This window comes from Acanthopagrus latus, chromosome 6 (assembly GCF_904848185.1).
Source record: "Acanthopagrus latus isolate v.2019 chromosome 6, fAcaLat1.1, whole genome shotgun sequence".
Lineage (NCBI taxonomy): Eukaryota > Metazoa > Chordata > Actinopteri > Spariformes > Sparidae > Acanthopagrus > Acanthopagrus latus.
Window position 1 is genome coordinate 2,735,839 of NC_051044.1, and position 21,428 is coordinate 2,757,266.

At 41.3% G+C, this 21,428-nt stretch overlaps 4 protein-coding genes across 4 annotated transcripts; all 4 read right to left on the bottom strand.

Moving 5' to 3' along the window:
• Nucleotides 1-701: 701 nt before the first annotated feature.
• On the bottom strand, nt 702-5,651 carry LOC119021884 (complement C1q subcomponent subunit C-like). The gene is made up of 8 exons (XM_037102467.1): nt 5,192-5,651; nt 4,812-4,991; nt 3,664-3,779; nt 3,515-3,577; nt 2,664-2,817; nt 2,262-2,402; nt 1,503-1,629; nt 702-1,375 (listed from the first exon to the last, which is right to left on the bottom strand). Exons 3-8 carry the CDS (start codon nt 3,767-3,769, stop codon nt 1,241-1,243), a joined length of 726 nt encoding a protein of 241 aa, XP_036958362.1. The 5' UTR covers nt 3,770-3,779; nt 4,812-4,991; nt 5,192-5,651; the 3' UTR covers nt 702-1,240.
• A 1,205-nt stretch (nt 5,652-6,856) lies between these two features.
• On the bottom strand, nt 6,857-11,160 carry LOC119021889 (complement C1q subcomponent subunit A-like). The gene is made up of 7 exons (XM_037102476.1): nt 11,050-11,160; nt 10,078-10,261; nt 9,717-9,893; nt 8,850-8,926; nt 8,641-8,757; nt 8,450-8,530; nt 6,857-8,019 (listed from the first exon to the last, which is right to left on the bottom strand). Exons 2-7 carry the CDS (start codon nt 10,238-10,240, stop codon nt 7,867-7,869), a joined length of 768 nt encoding a protein of 255 aa, XP_036958371.1. The 5' UTR covers nt 10,241-10,261; nt 11,050-11,160; the 3' UTR covers nt 6,857-7,866.
• A 902-nt stretch (nt 11,161-12,062) lies between these two features.
• LOC119021711 (nuclear factor 7, brain-like) lies at nt 12,063-15,657 on the bottom strand. The gene has a single exon (XM_037102177.1). The coding sequence runs from the start codon at nt 14,729-14,731 to the stop codon at nt 13,337-13,339; it is 1,395 nt and encodes a 464-aa protein (XP_036958072.1). The 5' UTR covers nt 14,732-15,657; the 3' UTR covers nt 12,063-13,336.
• Nucleotides 15,658-15,776: 119 nt separating this feature from the next.
• On the bottom strand, nt 15,777-18,558 carry LOC119021710 (nuclear factor 7, ovary-like). Its single transcript, XM_037102176.1, has one exon. The coding sequence runs from the start codon at nt 17,674-17,676 to the stop codon at nt 16,270-16,272; it is 1,407 nt and encodes a 468-aa protein (XP_036958071.1). The 5' UTR covers nt 17,677-18,558; the 3' UTR covers nt 15,777-16,269.
• Between the last annotated feature and the right edge of the window lie 2,870 nt (nt 18,559-21,428).

A 21,428-nucleotide genomic window follows, 5' to 3' on the forward strand; every position in this document is an offset into this window, starting at 1 on the left:
TCTGTCATTTTCTGTACTTTCTCAGATCCTCTTTCCATTTCTTCCTCCTTTATGTCCAGGATGTGTTTTGTATTTTTATTTGTTGATATCCAGAATGTAAAATCATCTTTTTCTTTGTTTTGTTTTTAAGTCATTTCATCTCATCATTTGCAAATATCTCCTCATGATTACTTTGTGACGCTGGAGTGATTAAACTTATGATTCTAAGATTTTCATGAAATGCAACAACATTTGATGTTCAAACTGTACATTTTGTAATTTCTCTGTCAAACTGCCCCTAAGTTGTTCTGTGTATGAATTTGACAGCGTCAGTTTGGAGAAATTACACGGATACAGATGTTCTGATCGTCTCTCCAGTTGTTTATCTGGGTTTGTCCAAGTTCAAACAGTCTGTTTCCTGACTGATGGAAGAGATATAAACATACTGACAGACTGGAGCAGTAAAAGAATACATGTGACTGTTTTCTGTCACAGTTGCAGCGAAAAAGATGTAATCAGATTAGATTCATTCAGTAAAAATAGGGGGATTATCTGATTACATTAACACTGAAACATTTAAAAAACAAAAACATTTTCATCTTTATTTTCTGTGATGGTGAACATGGTATTTAAACTCGCAACCAACTGAACATCCCTCGTGTCATCCTCCTCTGGTTTGTCCATCAGAAACACGGAGGAAAATAAAACTCCTGCTCAAAGTGTTTTTCTTTTAACTTTTTATTGTTTTGACATCATTTCATGAAGTTTACACAGATCTGCTCAATCTTCTCACACAGATATTGGACACAGTGTGGGGGGTGTACTGATGCATCGATCTGTGTCGATATATCAATTAACTGATCACCAATCAAATAGCATCAATACAAAGTAAAAGCAAAGATTAATATCGCTGCCACTGTTAAGATACACCTTTATTCCCACAGCATGCCTATTTCCACTGAAGAGTTCAGTAATGAAATTATCAAATAATATTGTAGTTGTTTTTCGTGTCTGTATGACATGTTGAATTTGAACAAATATCATATAATTGGCTAAAGAATCAATATAATATCGTATCGTGATGAAACTAGATTTACACCTGCACTGTTTTGTTTGACAGTTTGGTATTTATTATTCTATCTTGAAAAGAGATTTTTTTTTTTTTTACCTGGTTAAATAAAGTAAAATGACGTGAAAATAAAAAGGTAACCATGTACTTTTTATAAAAAAGTCTCAGAGTGAAGATGTTTTCTCCTGTCGGTCAGTGAGAGTGCAGCAGGAAGCCAGAGAAGATGCTGTAACCAGCTGGTTTTCCTCTCATCCCTCTGTAGTCTTTAGTCTCCAGCCAGACCTCCTGACCCCTGGACAGGTAGACCGCCAGGCTGCCAGACGTCACCTGGAATCAGACGAAGATACGTAAAATACTGTAAAGATTTTCATGGACGTGATGAGTCATGTTTGTTTTTTGTGCTCAACAGAACCAAAGAGATATTTGAACTTGTCGGCACAGTAGTTTGTTGTACCTGTCTCCTGTTGCGGCGGTGATCGCAGAACGGCGTCAGCAGATTGTCGTCCAGCTTCATCAGCACACACAGTCGGTCCTCCAGAGAGGCGTGGAACACAAAGTAGTACGTTCCAGGTACCCGACACCTGCAGACCACAAACTTCACTTATTCTCTCCCCCAAAAAACTGCAGACGAATCAGACGAATCTTTCAGCTTTCAGTCCGGACGCAACATCGTTCTGTCGGTTGCTTCTGCACTGAAATATCACAACAATGTTTCCCAGAAGATGAATCCGACTCACTTCCTGCAGCAACAGTTCACAAAATGTTTTAACAATGTTGATGACTTGTGATAAAAGTTGACTCCTTAGTTCAGACTGTCTGTCTCAAAGATGCAAGTTGACTTTTATTTTGAAGTAGACTATTCACAGGAAGTAAGCACCACTGACGTTCATCAAAAATACATCTACAGAGCAAAAGACAGACACTGGATCGACTTTGAATATGTTTGGGAGTAATGTACGAGAAGGAGCTGCTCATATAGAACTGTGTGAGGTAACAACTCGCTTTCCCTCGTTAACGTTAAGATAAAAGATAGTTAACATGGTAAAAATCAAACCAGTAACTGTTTAACATCCGCAGTCTCGTCTGAATGATCTCAGCCTGTCGTCATCCAAAATAATCTAGTTTGACCTCAACGAGAATAACAAATATTCTGACTCTGACCGACACGATCAGGTGATTCTGGAACACGATAATAAAACTGGTGGCTCCGCACCTGAAGCGTCCCGTCTCCGTGCTGTAGTCATCGTTGAGGTTGGTGATGACGCTGGTGAATCGAATGACGCTCGACTTGTCGGGGTACTCGTTGGTTCCTCTGGCGACGCTGAACGCTGCTTTCGGCTGGATGCCGACAGTCCTGCAGAAGCAACGCAGATGCTCAGAGGGACGATAACAGAACTGTGGAGCTCTAATGAACCTCGTTAACACATCAACTTCATTGATGAACAGCCAGATTATCAAGGAATACGAACCATGTCTGAGATCAAATGGAACATTAAATGTAGATGAACTTGGATTTGAAACATGACGAGCTGTTTAGATCGAGTTAAAACGAGCTGCCACACAGTGATGAACACTCTCACCTGTGCCTTGCTCAAGGGTTTGTCTGATCACCTACCCTGGATCTCCAGGCTCTCCTGGATTTCCAGGCACCCCTGGGAGCCCGGATATCCCCTGTTCCCCGCTCTGACCTCGTTTACCGGGCCATCCCATCTGCCCCGGCTCCCCCTTCTCTCCCTTCTGAGGTCCAAGCCCGCCGTCCCACGGTGTTCCTGAAAACAGCACCAACGTCACGTATGAGGACCATCCAGGGCAGGTTAAAGGAACAGTTCAACATTCAGAGAAACTTATTGAGATAAGAAGACAATATATCAGTCTCCTGCTGTGTTTGGAGCTGTAGTCAGGACGTTAGCCTAGCATTAGCCTAGCATTAGCCTAGCTCGGTAAGTTTTAACAGTGTGCACGACTTTGTGATTAATCTTTTATCTCCTCTTCATGTCATCGTCTTTTGATGCAATTTTTTTTTCATGCTGATTATTTGACATTTAGGTTTGTTAGCATGCTGATATACTGCTTTGTTTCCTTCTATTATAAAGAACTTTTACTCTGTGTGGGGTTTTTTTAGGCTGCTTTGCCTTCTTTATTGAAAAGCTGATGGTAAAGAGGAAAACGTGTGACGAGGCAGTGAGTGAAGAACAACAGCTGGAATCAAACTGGATGTTTTGTCCTCGTGCTCCATTTTATTCATGTAAAGATGAATCAAAGTAATAAAATTAAACCGTTTTGAAAAGTTTTAGGATGTTCCAGTAAAGGACAAACACTTAGGGCACATTGTGCAAATTCAACACTCTTGATTATTTCCATAAAGACGACAGCAGGACAGTTTGGTTTGTGTCCAAACAGTCTTTGGATGGATCAATATGGCGTCTCTGAAACTCAACAACTCTGATCAACATGTGTGTCGGATACCTGAGCGTCCTTTCTCTCCTTTCTCTCCGTCACGACCGTCTTTGCCGGGCATCCCAGGGATACCTGAGGATGGAGAGACGTGTAAACAAACAAGAACAACAACAACAACAGATAAACAACATGTACTGCATGTACACACAGGTACAAACCTGGCATCCCTGGCATCCCTGTTGCTGGGCAGGTCTCCATGGCAACCAGCAGGGGTACGGCCAATGACAGCAGGGCGCCGATCACGAGGAGGCAGTGATGGTGCATGATGGAGGAGCTGACAGGGAGACGAGGAGAGAGGAGAGGAGGTGAGACGTGGGAAGGAGGGAATAGACAAGAAGAAAGTGGAGAGGAGACAAGGAGAGAGGAGAGGAAGGGAGGGAAGAAGGAAACAGGAGAATCAAAACACGTGTGAGGATGAGAGGAAGAAAAGAGGTAAAGGAAGGAGAGACTCGAACGAGATAAGGAGGGATGAGAAGGAGAGGAGACGAGGACGGAACAGAGGAGGACTCAGCTTCTTTCTTCAGATGTGTTAATGTTGAACATTTGTGATAAAACTGAAGGATCAAGTTTTTCTTCATGTGTTGAGAAAATTCTTCTCTTTCTTCGGCTAAATAAACTCTTTAAAAACCTTCTCGGCAGAAAAAAGCATCGTCACAAAGGACAGAAGAGTCATGAAGACAGAGAAGAAGATCATACACTGCTGTCGATTAGACAACCTGAAACATCTACAGAGTGAAAACACAGCAGACGAGCACTTTTGATGCTTTAAATTATATTTTGCTGAGAATATTTACTTTTACTTAAATAAGGTTTTAAGTGTGATGGAGTACTTTGAGGAAAAAAGAGGCAATGTGAAGAAGCGAGTGCTGATGTCCAACGTAACGAGTGACAGGATGTTAATTTGTTAACAGAAGCAGATTCGCTTTCACAAATAAATGTCAACTACACATTCTGTAAATGTAGAAAAGTAAAGGAGTATTACGTAGGTTTTTGGAGAAGAGGGTCAAACTCAGAATTTCAATGTTTACAATATTAATGAGGTAATAATTCAAACTGTTTTCTATAACTGAATCAACAAGCTGTTCTCAGAGGAAAACCAGGATCCAGAACACTGAAGCTAGAAATGTGGCAGGGTCCGCCACATATAAACAAAGTGAAACAGTATAAATTGTGTCGTTCTTTAAGGTCAGTTTGTTGTATTCACTTTATTCATGAATGTGATCTGTCTCTTCTCATTAAAACTTCTTCTGCTTAACTACAGACTGCTCCTTTAAATAATGAACGATGAGAAATGATTCAAACTCACCTGAGAGCTCAGACTGACAGGTAAATAAAAACACACCACGAGGAGTTCAAAACAAACTGAGGTGAAGCTCCGAGTCCTGCAGCAGCAGCCGGAGGAGGAAGACGACACGAAAACCAAAAGAATCAGCAGCTTTTCAGTCGGAAGTGAATTTCAGAGCCGCCTGAATGTAGTTCTGCAAATCTGGGAGGTGACAGAGAGACAGACAGAAATCCTGAAGTGTTAGAGTTTTAAATCAGCATTTTCTGTGTTTAGATTTAAAACATATTTAATAAATTTTGACGACACCAACAAGCTGCCAAATTGAAACATACAGCTGACAGTAACTTCAGCTACGATTTGACATTTCTATGACACGTCACGTTCACTTTAAGTTTACTTACTTCCATCTGGAGGTGGAGTCCAAGCGTTTCAACATTTGTAAGCGTGACACAAATGAATCTTTCCATCTGTGTTCTGTCGGCCTGGTGCTGCTCGGTTTCACTCGGTTTTGCTTTTCCAACAACTGGACTAATGGATTGAAGATGCGTCATCCACCACTGCGATGATTGTCCCGATATCCGCAGTAATATCCAAGAATCACCGCTAACAAAGTGGCTACGCTAATTCAGTTACCAACATGTTTCATGTCCTATAACACAATAAAAGTCCCCTGTTATTTAGTCATTTAAAAGCTTTTATTATGAAGCAGCGTTACAGGAAACGTTGTGTTTTCAGCAGCAGTAACTGAACACGACTCCTGAAACAGATGAACAAGATGAAACTGTGAAACACATCAGACGTTCGAAAGAACAAACAAGACGAGAGAAACTGAAGAGATTCAGTCAGAAGACACTGACGTCTTTCTCTCAGCACCAACACGAGTTCAGTATCGATTTGAGGGGGAGACGACGCCGTGGCCACGAAACACACAGGTGAGAGAAATGAACAGAGAAACACCAGAAACACAGCGCAGGTGTGGTAACAGGTAACAGGGCGGGGCTAATTCAGCTGACACAGGACAGGTGAGCAGGCTGGAAACTAAGATGACAGTTTGAGTAACATTTGTTAAAAACCACAGTGAGCAGGAAATCAGTGAGTCTTTTAAAAAACAAAACTATTGTAAAAATATATAGTTTTATTTACATTTTTATCATTATTTTCAAGGTGTATATTTTGCTACTTGTGGAGCACTTTGAAGTGTTTGAAAGGTGCTTTATAATAAAATATAAATCAAATTTGATGTGTTTGTGAAACTTTTGGAAATCTCCTCACTGTTTCTTTTATTATTATTGTTGTTGTCGTTTTCCGTCCCTACAGAAGCTCCACCCGGAGCTGATGGTGCTCCTTCGCTGTGGGAACAAGAGCTCAGGATGTGGATTCGCTCTTCCAAGAAGCAGATTTCAGCAATTTGATCGAAAATAACGCAAACTTCCAAAACACAGACACACACACACACACACACACATTAATGAGAGGAAGAGGTCAACGGAGGACGTGCCAGAATGGCAAAAGTGTACGAGAAAGAGGAAGTGCAAGAACCAAAAACAGTTTCACTTCCAGATCCTTCAGAGGAGAATCGAACGCAGAAAACTGAAAACTGTACGAATTAAGCACGACCAGGGAAACTCAGCAAACGAGACCAGATCATAACCTCACGTTTTATATCGGCCTTGCTGCTGAGCTTAAAATGAAGACGTGACATCGCTGGGGCTCAACAAAATAAGTGTTATCAAACAGCAGCAGGGTTACATGTTACCATCCTCAGCTAAAGTGATCGATATGAGAACTAAGAATGAGAGATAATCACATTTAAAGTGGTTCCTGCCGCGATGAGACTGTGAATGAATATCTGTTTTATCTCTGAGTGTCTGAAACAGGATGTGGTTAGCGTAGCTTAGCATAAAGACTGGACGCAGGGGGAAACTGCTAGCACATCTCTGTTGATATTCAGTCTCTTCCACACATGGATGTGAAGAGACGTCTTGGCCCGGTTTGTTTGAGGTTTTTAAAGATGCTGCGTTGTTAAAAAAAGGTGAGGACCTGAATACAAACCAGGAGGGAGGCAGTCAGGATGGACAACAAAGCTTTATTTAACACAAGCTGAGTGACAAAAGTGCAAATCCCCCAAAAATACAAAGTAAAAACACAAAAGCTAAAAACAAGTTACAACCAGAAGAAAGTACAAGTCAGGAAAACACTAAGAGGAATAAAAACCAGAAACATGACACGAGATAACACAGCAAGACTCAGGTGAGCACAGGTAAAGGGCGGGAAAACACTCCACATAAGGGCACAATTTCAAAATAAAACAGGAAGTAACAGAATCAAAACCTGAATCATGACAAATGTTTCAGGTGCACTTTGTGTAAATGTAAATCCAAATTATTAAGTTTTTAATTTAGTTCAGTTTACTACAATTTCTTCTAACTAGATGCATTTTTGTGTTTATTTTCAATCTTTTTATAATGACTTTTACTTGTTTTATGGCAGAAATTAGCTTGTTTAAGATCTGGATCCAGATTTATATTAAAACATTTAAAAATATTTTTGCATGTATTCAGGTGAAACCAAAGATTTTAATTCAAATCATTATTGTACAATAACACAATAAAGTGTGTTTATGCTTCAACAGCAGGACTGGATCCTGACTCTACATTTGCTGATTTCTGTTAATGTTGCATCACATCAGTGAAAAATATAACTAGTGATAAACGTTTACTTTTAACAAAAACATTTATTTGTTGTTATATCATGAAACTGTGAACTTTGATGATACATTTAAAGTTCTGGGAACTGCGACAAAATCGGTGCTTGCCTCTAAAATCTGCGTGTCGCTCCTTTAATATTCCACAACACGCACATGTACAGTGATAAAACTTTAATTTAGTTTTAGTTGCACTCGCAGACAAAAACAACATTCAAAGACATTTACATGAGACGATATGAAGGAAACAGATCAAGTGAATTTGAAACCAAACCATCGCTGATGTTTCACAGATGCTAACAGCTGCTAACAGATGCTAACGTCTGAAATGCGTCCATGTTGTTGTGACGTCACCGAGCGCGTGACGGAACTTTACTCTGAATCTGAGAAGAGCAGGAAGCCGCTGAAGATGATCTGCTTGTCGTTGAGGTCTCTTGCGTCAGTGTCTCTCTGCTGGTCCCTGAAGGACTCGAGCCAAACCTTCTGTCCAGCTCTGAGCTGTATGACCGCGCCGCCCGACAGCACCTGGAGCACAACACAAGCCTTCAAACCTCAGGTGGTGAAAACATCCTGTGAACCACACCTGGTCCCAGATCAGCCAGCGAGCTGTCAGCAGGGCGTGTTCTGCAGGTTGCTGCTGCACACCGCGTTAACAATTTCTCTTATTTAGTTACAGATATAAGCTAGAATTAGACGTCTTTAACATCATAGTTAGTGAATAAACATCTGTATCTCAGACTGTACAGGTGGAGGGAAGCTGCTCTGGGTGTGATTGAGGGTGAGAAGTTTCCAAATCGTACACTGGATGCAGGAAAATGGATATTTGTGGTGATAAATGAAAACTTCAGAAAGAGGAGAAATCACTTGATGATGCAAAGTTCAAGACTTTTATCCTATTTACTTTTATCTCTCTGCACTTCATGTGTAAATGATTTATGACATCTCTGAAACTGACCTGATCTCCGCTCCCTTTGTAATCACAGAAGCCCAGCTTGTTGGCCAGAGCTTCGCTGGCTATACGCAGACACATGCTGGCCTAAAACACACAAAACAACTGATGATGACAACACAAAACATACGCGAAGATGTAAAAACAACAAGACACCGTGAAGCAGCGCAGCAGGAGGACGGACAGCGGCGTCTCACCTTGGCGACTGAGTTGAAGGTGAAGTAATAAACACCAGGAACTCTGCAGGTGAAGTGACCTGTGGCTGCGTTAAAGTCCTCTTGAGTTTTGAACACAGTAGTCTGGTAGGTTACAGCCTGTTTCACACACACACACACACAGATTACAGTGAAGGATTTCAGAGTGAAACAGACGAGAGCGACAGAGTGTGATGGACGACAGACTGAACCTGGTCGAAGCGAGGATAACTGGAATGAGTCCTCACGGCTGAGAAGGCTGAACGGGCCTGCTGAGGGGAGTGAACACCTGAGAGGAGAGAAAATCTGTTTTCCAGGTGTCTTTTTCCCCAAAGTCATTACCTGAGGACGTCTTTGTAAGGAGGGCCAGATTTAAAACAAAGCTGAGGGGCCAAACTTCTACATTCACCATCCTTTTCCACTTTGTTCATTAGTTTTCACAACTGAAAAAGAAATATGAACATTTGTAGTTCTGTGATTTGGACATAAATAACTCGTTATCATTGGAAAACTGAGGATATATGATGTGTTTGACTACGTACAGTTAATTAACCTCCAAACAAAACAAACAACAGACATGGACAGACTGGACGTGTGCAGTGACGTCTACAAAACCGTCATGGTTTGAAACACAAGCAGTGATATTTGACTTTGGCTGCAGCTGGAGGTGTTTTAGACGTTGTCCACACGACAGGTATTTTCAAAAACACATTTTTTTTTTTCTTCCTCCAGTTTTATAAAACTCGGCTCGGTCAAACCCGGCTGTCAAGTGAGGTGGTGAGATCCGGGAGTGGAGACAAGGAGACAAGCCAGAAACTGTTTTCCTGTCTGTTTCTTCTCCATGACTGGAGGGTTTTTGTTGAAGCATCTTTAACGTGTTTGGAAGGCCCAAAAACACGAACAGAGAGGTAAGAAAAGGTTTTCTCTAGTGAACCAAACCAAAGTCTGGTCTAAATTTCCTTCCTGTCTGTTTATGAGTTAAAAACTGGTGGGAAGAAAAACTGTTTTGTCAGGATAAATAAGTTTTTTCATTTCTTTTTCAGCTGTGAAAACATGGAGAAAACAAAACGGATCATCACCTTGGCCGATGTTCCTCCCTTCAGGACCAGGACGACCAGGTTCACCAGGGAAACCTGCTGGTCCCACCTGTCCTTGGTAACCTTTTGGACCCATGAGCCCTTGATTTCCCCGATTCCCCCTCTCCCCCTTCAGCCTCAGCAGGACCGCTGGATCCACCGGACCGCTGGCCATCACAGCTGGAGGAACAGACGGAGGATCAAAACGAATGAATGACCGACTTCAGCAGAAACATGTTGACACAGATTATTTACACACCTAACAGTCTAATCTTCTCTCTCTTAAGGGACGAAGCAAAAACACCAACAAATACACCTCAAAAAATAAAGTTCTACTCACAGAAACCTGTCTGAAAAACTTTACCTGGCTCTCCTTTCTCTCCCTTGGCTCCAGCCCATCCATTTCTCCCAGGTATCCCTGCCTGTCCTGGTTGGCCGTCTCTCCCCGTGCAGCTCACATCACATCGGCCGGTCGACAGAAGCAAAGCGACTGCCACCAGAACCAACAGCCCATAATAACCTCCCATGGTCCAAAACACTGGAGGGAACTGTCGGTGATATTTAGAAGAAGAAGAAGAAGAAGAAGAGGAGGAGGAAGAAGAAGAAGTAGAAGAAGAAGAAGAAGAAGGATCCACACTACAAGTTAACAGGCTCTACTGTGGGCAGAGACACATCCGCCATCCAAGAGTCATGAAAATCTGTGCAGCAGTTTTTTTGTAATCCTGCTCACAAACCAACTCGTTCTCATTCTAGATTCTTAAAATGTAAGAAATGGAGCAATGGAGGATGAGAAAGAGTCATGAAATTACAGATTTCATTGCAAGGAAGCGTTAACGACAAAACTCAACTCAAATGCTTCATAATTTAGAAATTAAAGTAACCAGACTTTGTGTTTCACAATATAATTTCTGTCACAGAAACCAGAAAACGATCGTATTCAAACGCTGATGTCTTCAGTTATTTTGTCCAACAAGGAACAACGTGAGACCAGCCGGAGACAACGTTTAAAAAACTAAATAAAGTTGCTACCCAACATCAGTTACTGAATAAGAAGTCCAACAACACAAAAGGTGAGAAATAACTAAATCTAAAAACACATCTGTGTGAAGCATCTCTGATCATCACATCTGGAATCATGTCGACAAACTTTCACACAGATTTTCATCATCAGATGTTTGAAGAACGCTGCAGAAAAATGATCCATGACACAAACTTCTAGTTAAATGAGCTTTAAATGACAAAATGTCTGTGTCATGTTGTTGTGATGTTGACGGAACAACAAAAACAAAATGCTGAAGAAGAAGCTGCGAAAAGAGCGTCGATGGTTTTTACTCACCAGACGAGTTTTTATGTCTCACCGGCTGAGATGTGGAGCAGCGACGAGCCGACGGGGTTTCAGAGAACAGACAGAGAAAAAAACTTACATGAGACTGAAGACACACACACACACACACACACACACACACACACACACACACACACACACACACACACACACACACACACACACACACAGCAGGGAAATGAAACTCCTGATCTGACTGTTTTTTTCCTTTATTATTCATGTTCAGTTTGATATTTTGTGATCCGACTGTACTGTTTTAATTTTGCATTAAACCTGAAATGTGATCCAGCCTACAGTCAGGATACCTCGGTGCTCTGTCTCCATGGCAACATCCAGTAACACCTGTTGACCCGTCACATTACATTTTACAGCAAAACACGACTTAGAAGCTGTGATTCATTTCAGGATGACGTGCTGATAAATGAGAAGAAAAAAACTGATTAGATGGACAGAATTTTTTTTTGTTGTTGTTTTTTTGACGAGTCACACCTGGACTTTAATCTGGATCAGCACCTGAACAGACTTATTACCTGAATATGAGGTGGTACCTACAGTGCAGTTCATCACATTACCACCGTCTCGTTCCTGTTCTTCCTCCTCTTCTCTCCTGTGATCAGCTGATGTTCAGGTCACAGGTGACTAATAATTAGACTCCAGTCTAATTAAAAGGAGGTGATGTGTCGTCTGATGCTGCAGGATCCTTAGAGAACAGGTCTTTTTTTTTTTTATTATCAGGGAACGTTGTGATGTTGTTGTGGGCTGTTGTTGACACATTTAGGCAATCACAGTACTAAAATATTATTAATTGAAAATAGTAAAAGACTGATTGATTTGTGGCCTGTAGCTCCGGTCTATGGAGGACCACAAGTGTCACGTAAATAGTATTAAAACATTGAACTAATTGTACAATAAAAACAGGCATTCATGAATGAGTTCACAAATGAATGTGTTAATCTATAAATAAATAGAATAGATCACAAACTCATTCATTGTTTGATATTTTAATGGGCAATAAAAAGAGGAATTACAAATTAAATCATAATCCATCAATAAATAGTTCAAATTAAAAAAGGATTCACAAAACAAACATTTAACAGTCGAGGTCAAAGAAGATCATTTGAAATATATTTTTGAATTCATAAACAATCAAACAGTTTAAAAATGCAGTTCAAAAAGAGAAAAAAACAGCTGGATTCACATTTTGAATTAAGAGCTCAGATCAGGCATTAAAAAAAAAAAAGTAACTTTTCTTTTTCTGTGTTTTTCATGAACCTTCATGATCATCAGACAGTTTGTGGCGCCATCATGTGGTCGAATGATACGACTGCAGCAGGCAGACGCGTAAAGAACAGCCTGTAAATACAGAACACGGCTGCAATTCATTCATACTGCATTATATTCACTTTTATAAAGAGTTAACAGTAAAGTCTACTTTCAAGTGTTTGTTGATAAAAAAAACAAACATATTTTTTCTAAGGAGATAACGATTGGACTGAAATTCACCTTGTGGAAACAAACACGACTCTGCTGGAATGATGTGTTATTCATATATTATATGGCTTTGATTAAAGTGTGAATAGGCATCTGTTGGTAATATAACATCTTTATAATGTTGAATTATACACCGATCAGCCAGAACACTAAAAGAACTGACAGGTACGGATGATATTTGTGCCAATTTGGTGCTTCAGGCTTAGAAAACTTTTTCTATTCTGAATATTTTTCTTGCCAAAAAACTAAAAATTGCTCCTTTAAAAACTGGATACAGCGCTGGAAGCTTGACTTCTCGCCAATATATTTACCCAAATCTCCTGCTTCGTGTCACGTCATGTTGACTCAAGATGACCGACTAACTAACGTGATCAGAGAGAAACTGATTTTACAGATTTTACTGGACTGAACGGCTCAAACGAGTTACAGCTGCTTCTTTCGCAGTGTAAGCTTACGGGAAAAAGTTGGCGTCAACTGGTGGCACCTCGATGTTAGAGGTGGATTCTTTGGGTCCTGTGGGTTCTGATGTCGGGCCTCCAGGAATTAGACTTGTTCCAGTGCATCTCACGTTATGTTTGATGGGATTTGGATCGAGGGAGGTCAGGTTGGCATCATCTCCGGTCAAGTGACATTCACGTTTTAACAGGACCAAAAGTTTCACAGATGAACACAGTTTTCTAACAAGACAATCAATTTAATTTCACCTGTCAGTGTTTTATAATGTCGTGGCTGATCGCTGCTGTTTTTCAGACATGCATTTCTCATTAATGTTTCTAACCTCTGTCCGTTATTCTTTCACTACGTAGATTTTGCCTTCTGATATCTTCAGTGAGAGTTCATTCAAAGTGCCCATGCATGGAAACAGCTGGTCAGTGAAGGTGTGTGTGAAGGTGTATATGTGTGTGTTTGCATCAGGATCGAAGAATGACAGTTTTCCTCTGTTCCAGTCCAGACGAACTCTGATCCTCTGGAGCTTCTTCTTCACCGGGAGGTCAGCGAGAAGACATCCTAACGAGCGTGCGCTGTATTTACCGTTGAAGAACTCAATTTGCCAAAACCCAGATTTCATGGGTCCCTTCTTGTGGAGAGACTTTGCTGCCGCACCGACGAACCAGGCGGGATTGTGTCCGACTTCGACGTCCCAGCTGTGAGTCCCTGAGCTGAAGCCTTCACGACCCCAGACTGAGCGATGGTAGTCGTTCCTCTCTGGGTTTTCAGGAAGCTTCTGTCTCTCTGCACGTCTCACACCGGTCAGATCTGCAGACAGGATAAAGTCTGGATGAGCAGAGTTTGGGTCCAGAACCACAGGAGTGTAGGAGACCTTCTCCTTCATCTTGTTCCAGATGTTGTAGCTCAGGTTGCCCAGGTGTTTGGCCTCGTCTATCAGAGCTCCTGAGTCCAGCTGTGGATCCTCCAGCAGGGGGCGCTGCTGGACTCTCTTCACTGCAGCCTTGTAGTTCTGCAGGAACGAGACGTCTCCAGCTCTCAGCTCCTCCTCTGTGGCTCTGATCGTGTCTGACAGAGCTGCTATGTCTTTACCCAGAGCTTCAGTCTTCTCCTTCATCATCTGAGTCTTCTGCTCCTCTTCCTCCCTCAGAGCAGAGATCCTGGCCTCCTCTTCCTCTTCTAGGAACTGATGAAGCTTCTTAAACTGCTCTTTAATCTGCCTCTCTGTGTGTCGGGCCTGAGACTTGATGTGTTTTGCTGTCTGATCGCAGTTTTCTTTCACTTGTTCGAAGACCCTCAGTTTCTCTTTGAGGGGCTTCAGGGACTTCTGCAGCTCCACTTTGTGATCTTGTGCAAACTCATGGATGGGTCTGAATCCACGTGCTTTTGAATCTCTGCAGGCGACACACATCGGCTGCTGATGGTCCAGACAGAAGAGTTTCTCAGGGTGCAGACTGCAGAAGCTCTGATCTCTCTCCTGTACGAAGCTCTCACACAGGTTCTTTAACGCCAGGTTACGAGGCGGGTCGCTCCTCGATGATCTCCTCTTACAAACCGGACACTCCTGTTTAGGTTTCCCCCTCCACCATCTCTGCAGACAGTCTCTGCAGAAGCTGTGGCTGCACGTCAGGACAACGGGGTCTTTAAAGATGTCCTGGCACACAGGACAGGACAGATCCTCCTCTGAACGGAAAGACATTTTCATACCAGGCTGAGTGGGTAAACAGGAAGTCATCTATCGTGGCTCCCTGGAACTTAATAAACTGGGAGTCGTCCCCTCCACGCCCTTAAACTCACAGCCGGCAGCGCGTTGAAGGTGCAAAATTCCCAGTATTTCCCGTCTGAAGCTTTCCTCCCTCAGGGGCTGTTGTGGGTCTGTAGAGAGAGAGATTCTTATTGTCCGTCTCTCAGTGTGTCTGTGTTGCTTCCTGGTGGAGGAAAAATGATCTGCTTCCTGGTTTGTCTCGTGTGAGCTGGAGGAGGAGCTTTGTCTGACAATCAGTGTCAGATTCAGAACCATTAAGGAATGAACGAGGCAAGAGTTTCCTTCCACAGCACTATTTTAGGATTTATTCATCAAGGACAGCAGTAAAACACTCAGTTGTGTTTTTTATTTGCTTCCTGGGTAAGTAGACAATTTGGAAAAGTTACCAAAATAATTTTATCTTAAACAAGGGACCTGTGGAAAGTTATGTGGGGTTCAGTAATGAATTTCTTTAGCTAAGACTAATCAGCTTTTTAACAGAGGCAGGAGAATCACATAACTGTAGCTTCCATTAGCCACTTAGCTCAGCGAGCCATTCAGCTAGCGGTCCGAACAGAGATCACATTGCCAGCAAAGAAGCTTTTGACAGCCCGGGGCTAGCCGGTTAGCATGCTAACTTCAGCAAATATCTTCACCTAGGCTAATACATTGACTTCATACTGTAACATCAACATTTGTATTCCTGAACATTGAAATATAGCCCAAAATCACGATCACATTTCCTCAGAGGGCCTTCTGAGTGTGGAAAGGACCACCGTATTTTAAAGAGGTCTTTTTATGCTAATTTTCAGGTTCATACTTTTATTTGTGGGTCGTAGCAAAATATGTTGACCTCCTTTAATTTTCAAAAAACACATTATTTCTCTCACATGCAGCATCACTTTACACACTGTGTCTTGAACGCTCTGCATATATATATATATATATATATATATATATATATATATATATATATATATATATATATATTTGATATTATGAAACTACAGATTTATATAATACATGTTACATAGTGACAGACATAAGTTACAGAAGTAAAGACACAATAAAGGAAAGGCAAAAACCTGTAAAGCATAAAATTAAACATCTTTAACGTTTTGGTTTTAAATTCTTACATATTGCAGCTTTAATTAAAATTGTAACACATGTGGCAAAACTTGTCTTACTGCGTATTTAAGACCTGTAGAATAACAGCTGAACCACAACATGTTAACCACTCAGTTTGTAAAGAAAAATACAATGAGCACAAAAAAAATATCAAAATGTACTTAAACCCATGATTGAATTTAACAGTGGAGAAGCTGATTATGATTATTATCTCGCTGTAACATTGAACTCTCCTACAGGTGTCACACTGTAAGAATAAAGGAGGTGAGTATTTGATATATGAGGTCTAACACCTCAGCTACACAGTCGATACAATTAACTGTTCATAGAAACAATAATAACCCAAAACTTTTTCTGTATTCTCACTTTACAGGTCGGTTATATTTCACGGCACATCATCTTCACTGACTGGCTCGTTTTGTTGTCACAGAGACGTTCACTGGTAATATTTTCAGTTGGTGTTTATTCTTATTACTAATGTACGGAACCAGCCGGTCAGTGAAGGTGTGTGTGACGGTGTGTATGTGTGTGTCTGTGTCTGGATCAGAGAACGACAGAATTCCTCTGTCCCAGTCCAGATCAACTCGGATCCTCTGGAGCTTCTTCTTCACTGGGAGGACTGTGTGGGGATAAATCGGGGAGGCGGCTGCATATTTACCATCAGAGAACTCTAAGAACCACAATCCGGACCAAATGTCTCCCTTCCTTTGGGTCGATTCTGCTGCCACACCCAGGACCCAGTCTGTACTGTCTCCAACCTCGACGTCCCAGCTGTGCGTCCCTGAGTCGAAGCCCTCAGAGCCGAGGACGCTGCGATGATGGTCAAACCTCTCTGGGTTTTCAGGAAGCTTCTGTTTCTCTGCACGTCTCACACTGGTCAGATCGCCAGACAGGAGGAGTTCTGGATGAGCAGAGTTTGGGTCCAGAACCACAGGAGTGTAGGAGACCGTCTCCTTCATCTTGTTCCAGATGTTGTAGCTCAGGTTGCCCAGGTGTTTGGCCTCGTCTATCAGAGCTCCTGAGTCCAGCTGTGGATCCTCCAGCAGGGGGCGCTGCTGGACTCTCTTCACTGCAGCCTTGTAGTTCTGCAGGAATGAGATGTCTTCAGCTCTCAGCTCCTCCTCTGTGGTTCTGATAGTGTCTGACAGAGCTTCCATGTCTTTACTCAGAGCTTCATTCTTCTTCCTGATCACTTTACTCTTCTGCTTCTCTTCCTCCCTCAGAGCAGAGATCCTGGCCTCCTCTTCCTCTTGGAGAAACTGATGAAGCTTCTTGAACTGCTCTTTAATCTGCCTCTCTGTGTGTCGGGCCTGAGACTTGATGTGTTTTGCTGTTTGATCACAGTTTCCTTGAACTCGTCTGTAGACCCTCAGTTTCTCTTTCAGGGGCTTCAGGGACTTCTGCAGCTCTTCTTTAAGATCCGGTGCAGCTTCATCGATGGGTCTGAATCTGTGGCTGTTGTGTTTTTCTGAGTCTCTGCAGACGACACACACCGGCTGCTGATGGTCCAGACAGAAGAGTCTGAGTTTCTCACTGTGCAGACTGCAGCGAGCAGCAGACCCAGTTGAAGGTCTGCGGTCTTTTTTCAGCACGACGCTCTCACACAGGTTCTTTAACACCAGGTTACGAGGCGGATCACTCGTTATAGGTCTCTCCTTACAAACCGGACACTCATTTACCAGTTTCTCTCTCCACCACCTCTGCACACAGTCTCTACAGAAGCTGTGGCTGCACGTCAGGACGACGGGATCTTTAAAGATGTCGTGGCAGACGGGACAGGACAGATCCTCCTCTGAACAATAAGCCATTTTCTCTTTGAGTGAAGAGAGAAACTACAACACCAAACCAGGAAGTGAAGCAGCTGTGATTCCTCTCTCTGTTTTAACGACTTCCCTCAGTGACTTTCACTGTTTTTACCTCCCAGTCAGCAGCATGTTGAAGTGAAAGACGTGTTCCAGTGTTGCGTCGCCGTACTTCTCTTCCCTCATTTATGCAGATTCATGCTATCATGTTTCTCAGTGTGTCCGTGTGTCCTTTGAGTGAAACAAACCGAAAACAAACTCTATTTCCTGTTTGACTCAGATGATGTCAGGTGAGAGGTGGAGCTTTGTCAGTGTGTCACAATTTACAAGGAATTTTGGCCGAAAACAAATTATAAAACAGGCTGGAAACAATCTTTCACACCTCATTGTGTCAACATACTTTTCCTGAGAAGTGTGTAAGAAACATGACGAGTTCTGGCATGTGTAGAAAAACAAAAACATATCAGATAGCAGAACTGTTGCCACCTGGATCTGGCTCACATCCATCCATCCAACGTACCACGCGGAGCGATCGGACAAATCAGAATCAGAATCTGTTGTCAGTCAGTGCAGAACAACAAACGATACTAAAAATGATTGAAGGACATAATAAAGATAGAAACCCACACTGTGGACACATGTCAGCCGAGAGAGAGCCAGACTTGGGCCAGATCCAAACCCAGCCCGTCTAAACACCCAGTGAATCTCAAAGTCAGGAGGAGTCGTCTGAGAAAAACAAAAGCAGGAGTTTATTTTGGCTCCTCGGCTTCTGCTGTTGGTCGAGCGTCATCTTTTCCCCGTCAACATCAGCGACACACCTGAAGTTTCCACGTGTTAATCACAGTCCAACGTTATAAAGTTCTTGTTGAAACAGGACATGAAATAACACATCATACCAGAACCGAGAAGAAACATCAGGGAGGAAAAGATAAACACTGGTCATTTTGGGGATGTTGAAAAAATGATCGATCGCAGCAGTTTAAAGCAAAACTCTCACCAAAATGCGACCAAGGCTTTTTTTGTGAATGTACCCGAATCAAACCTTCATATAAAAGCATAATTATGATGAAAGAGGCACTTTTAAGATTTACCGTATTTTCATTTTTGGGTCAAACTCATTTTCAATGGGAGTGCTACGGGCACTTTAGCGATAGCATCAAAATCTGTATATTTAAAACAGTAAGAAGTCTCGACACAACATGAAACTTTGCTGGTAGCATCACCAGGGTCTCTACACATGAACACCAGCACTGACAACATTGTTTGTGTACACAGAGTTACTAAAAAGAAAGTTTTTGGACAACTCATGTTAGCAGCAGCTTGTAGCTTAGTTCCATATAAATGCAGATAATTCGTTATTTTGTTAGTGAAAAACAATATTGACCTTGAAGTTGAAAAAGGAGCCTCATATAAGAAACAATACTGAACTCAAAAGCAGGAAAAGTCACGTGAGATCTCTCGTGGATAGTTGTTGCTGGAAGACAGTAGTTCCACCTTAACTGTCCTCCAGGTTACGTCACATTCTGAGATCGACTCTTCTCCACTGGCAGGACGGCGGCGAGCGGAACAAGCTGCTGCTAACATGAGCTGTTCAAAAACTTTCTTTTTAGTAACTCTGTGTACACAAACAATGTTGTCAGTGCTGGTGTTCATGTGTAGAGACCCTGGTGATGCTACCAGCAAAGTTTCATGTTGTGTCGAGACTTCTTACTGTTTTAAAAATACAGATTTCGATGCTGTCGTAAAAGTGCCCAGTTTGATGAAAATATGGTAAATCTCAAAAGTGCCTCTTTCATCATAATTATGCTTTTACACAAAGGTTTGGCTCATATACATTCACAAAAAAAGCCTTGGTTGAATTTCGGCAAGAATTTCGCTTTAAAAAGGAAAGTCAAATGATGTTAATTGAGAAAATAAGGAGACAGACGGACACTTTCTTTATCCACACGAGTACAAAAACAAATGCCAAACACGATAATACAATAATGATAATAATAACTTTATCTATATTGCATCTTTTCCAAAAAACTGTAACAAACGGACTTCCTGAGGGAAAATTAGCTCTAAGCTAACTCTGCTACAATGCATCAAATGGCAGAATTTATGTTTAATATTGTACCTGATCGCTCTACAAATTAAATTAAAGTGTGTCACACCAAAGGGCGAATAAGAGAATATAAAGAATATAAAATAAAGTCAGCAGTCACTAAGTTAGGCACTGACAAGAACAAATAGAAATAGTTAATCAGACGGTGAACGGGTGAATGGAGATGTAAAAGAAAAAGTTCATTCAGGAAACTGGTACCAACACAGAAGCTGCTCTCTGCCCTCGGGTGGTTTCAGGGTGAGATAAGGTTTGTGGGCTGTCGGGGGGTCGAGGGAGGCGACGCCTCTGTTGAATATGAAAAAAACAAAAAAAACAGGTTGGGCTCATCGGTGCTGCGTCTGTTCTCCTCCAGGCTGTTTTGGTTTGGTTGGTTGCAGCCATTAATGCTCCTGCATGCTGGAATACAAGAATGTTCCTGCTTTTTTTCTAATCCGTGTGTAGTTTTTGTCAACCATCAGAATCAAATCAGGCCAAAAATAAGAAAGAAACAGAGAGATTTTATATTAAAAAGTTGACAAAACTACAAAATAACTCAAACAGTTTGAGTTATTTTGTAGTTTTGTCAACTTTTCAGACAAAAATCTTCACTAATGTTTGATAGAAAATCGTATTAATTGTGTCAATTAATTGCAAAATTGTTTACTCAAACACTGAATAGATTGTCTTTAAGATAAATCAGATATTCCAGATACAAAACCAGAACATCACGTTTTTAATTCAGATTTGAAATGATACAAAAAATATGAAATAAAAAGCATCTTAATTCTCAAAGTAATTGTGAAGTGTGAAGAAAACCTGTTTTAGCAGTAACTATTTTATTTCTGCTCCATGTTTATTAAACTGTGAGGTTTGTTTAAAGGATTTTTTATATAATAATGTCAGAATGTTTGAATATATACGACAGTAAGAGTCACATTTATCACATCAGACTCAGAGTAGAAGTTGGTGATAAAGTGATCAAACGACTCCGACTGATCAAATGTTTTCTGTTAACGCCGGATGATCTCATTATCTCAATGATCATTTTGATTTAACTGATTTAATTAGTGACCCTGCTGCTCAGTCTGCAGGTTACTGATCACAAGTTGAGGCTTTATTTCTACTTTATACATCTTTTCCACGACAGCTCAGATGGAAATATTCTGTTTTTTTTTACTCAGCAACATTCATCTGATAAGTTAAACGTATTACCAAGAACTTTTAACTGGTTCTGAAACAGTCTCAGTTTATTATTGTTGCCTCTAAATGACTTTAAGAAGCAAACAAGACCATCAGCAAGAAGACTGGCTGATTCTGTATCGTTATTAAAGTTATTCTTACTGATATGTTCTTGATAAATCTGATTTTATTACATATAAGTTGCATGTAAAGTGTCTGGACTGCAGGAGGTGATAATGTGGTCAATACACAATTTTTTGCAGGTTGACCTGATTTTAAAAACCCGTGCAGACACGCAGATGTTGGTGGTAAAGAAGTATTTTTTAATTTACACACATTTATTTGAAATTTGGACCTTTACAATGAACCTATATAAAAAAAGTAGATGTATATGTACTTCAAATCATGTTTAAATCAGTGTTTGAGGCCCATTTTAGTCTCTGCAGCCTAAGTTTATTTTGTTTCATCACATTTCTTTGTCATCTTTTGTTGA

Coding starts and splice junctions, on each gene's coding strand:
- LOC119021884 (XM_037102467.1), bottom strand. CDS start 3,769: ATGCACCATCACTGCCTCCTCGTGATCGGCGCCCTGCTGTCATTGGCC. Junction 2,403..2,663: donor GGAGAGCCTGGAGATCCAGG/GTAGGTGATCAG, acceptor TTGCTTCTGCAG/GACTGTCGGCATCCAGCCGA. Junction 1,630..2,261: donor ACGGAGACGGGACGCTTCAG/GTGCGGAGCCAC, acceptor TGTGGTCTGCAG/GTGTCGGGTACCTGGAACGT.
- LOC119021889 (XM_037102476.1), bottom strand. CDS start 10,240: ATGGGAGGTTATTATGGGCTGTTGGTTCTGGTGGCAGTCGCTTTGCTT. Junction 9,894..10,077: donor GGGAGAGAAAGGAGAGCCAG/GTAAAGTTTTTC, acceptor CTGTTCCTCCAG/CTGTGATGGCCAGCGGTCCG. Junction 8,927..9,716: donor AGGGAGGAACATCGGCCAAG/GTGATGATCCGT, acceptor CTCTCCTCTCAG/GTGTTCACTCCCCTCAGCAG.
- LOC119021711 (XM_037102177.1), bottom strand. CDS start 14,731: ATGACTTCCTGTTTACCCACTCAGCCTGGTATGAAAATGTCTTTCCGT.
- LOC119021710 (XM_037102176.1), bottom strand. CDS start 17,676: ATGGCTTATTGTTCAGAGGAGGATCTGTCCTGTCCCGTCTGCCACGAC.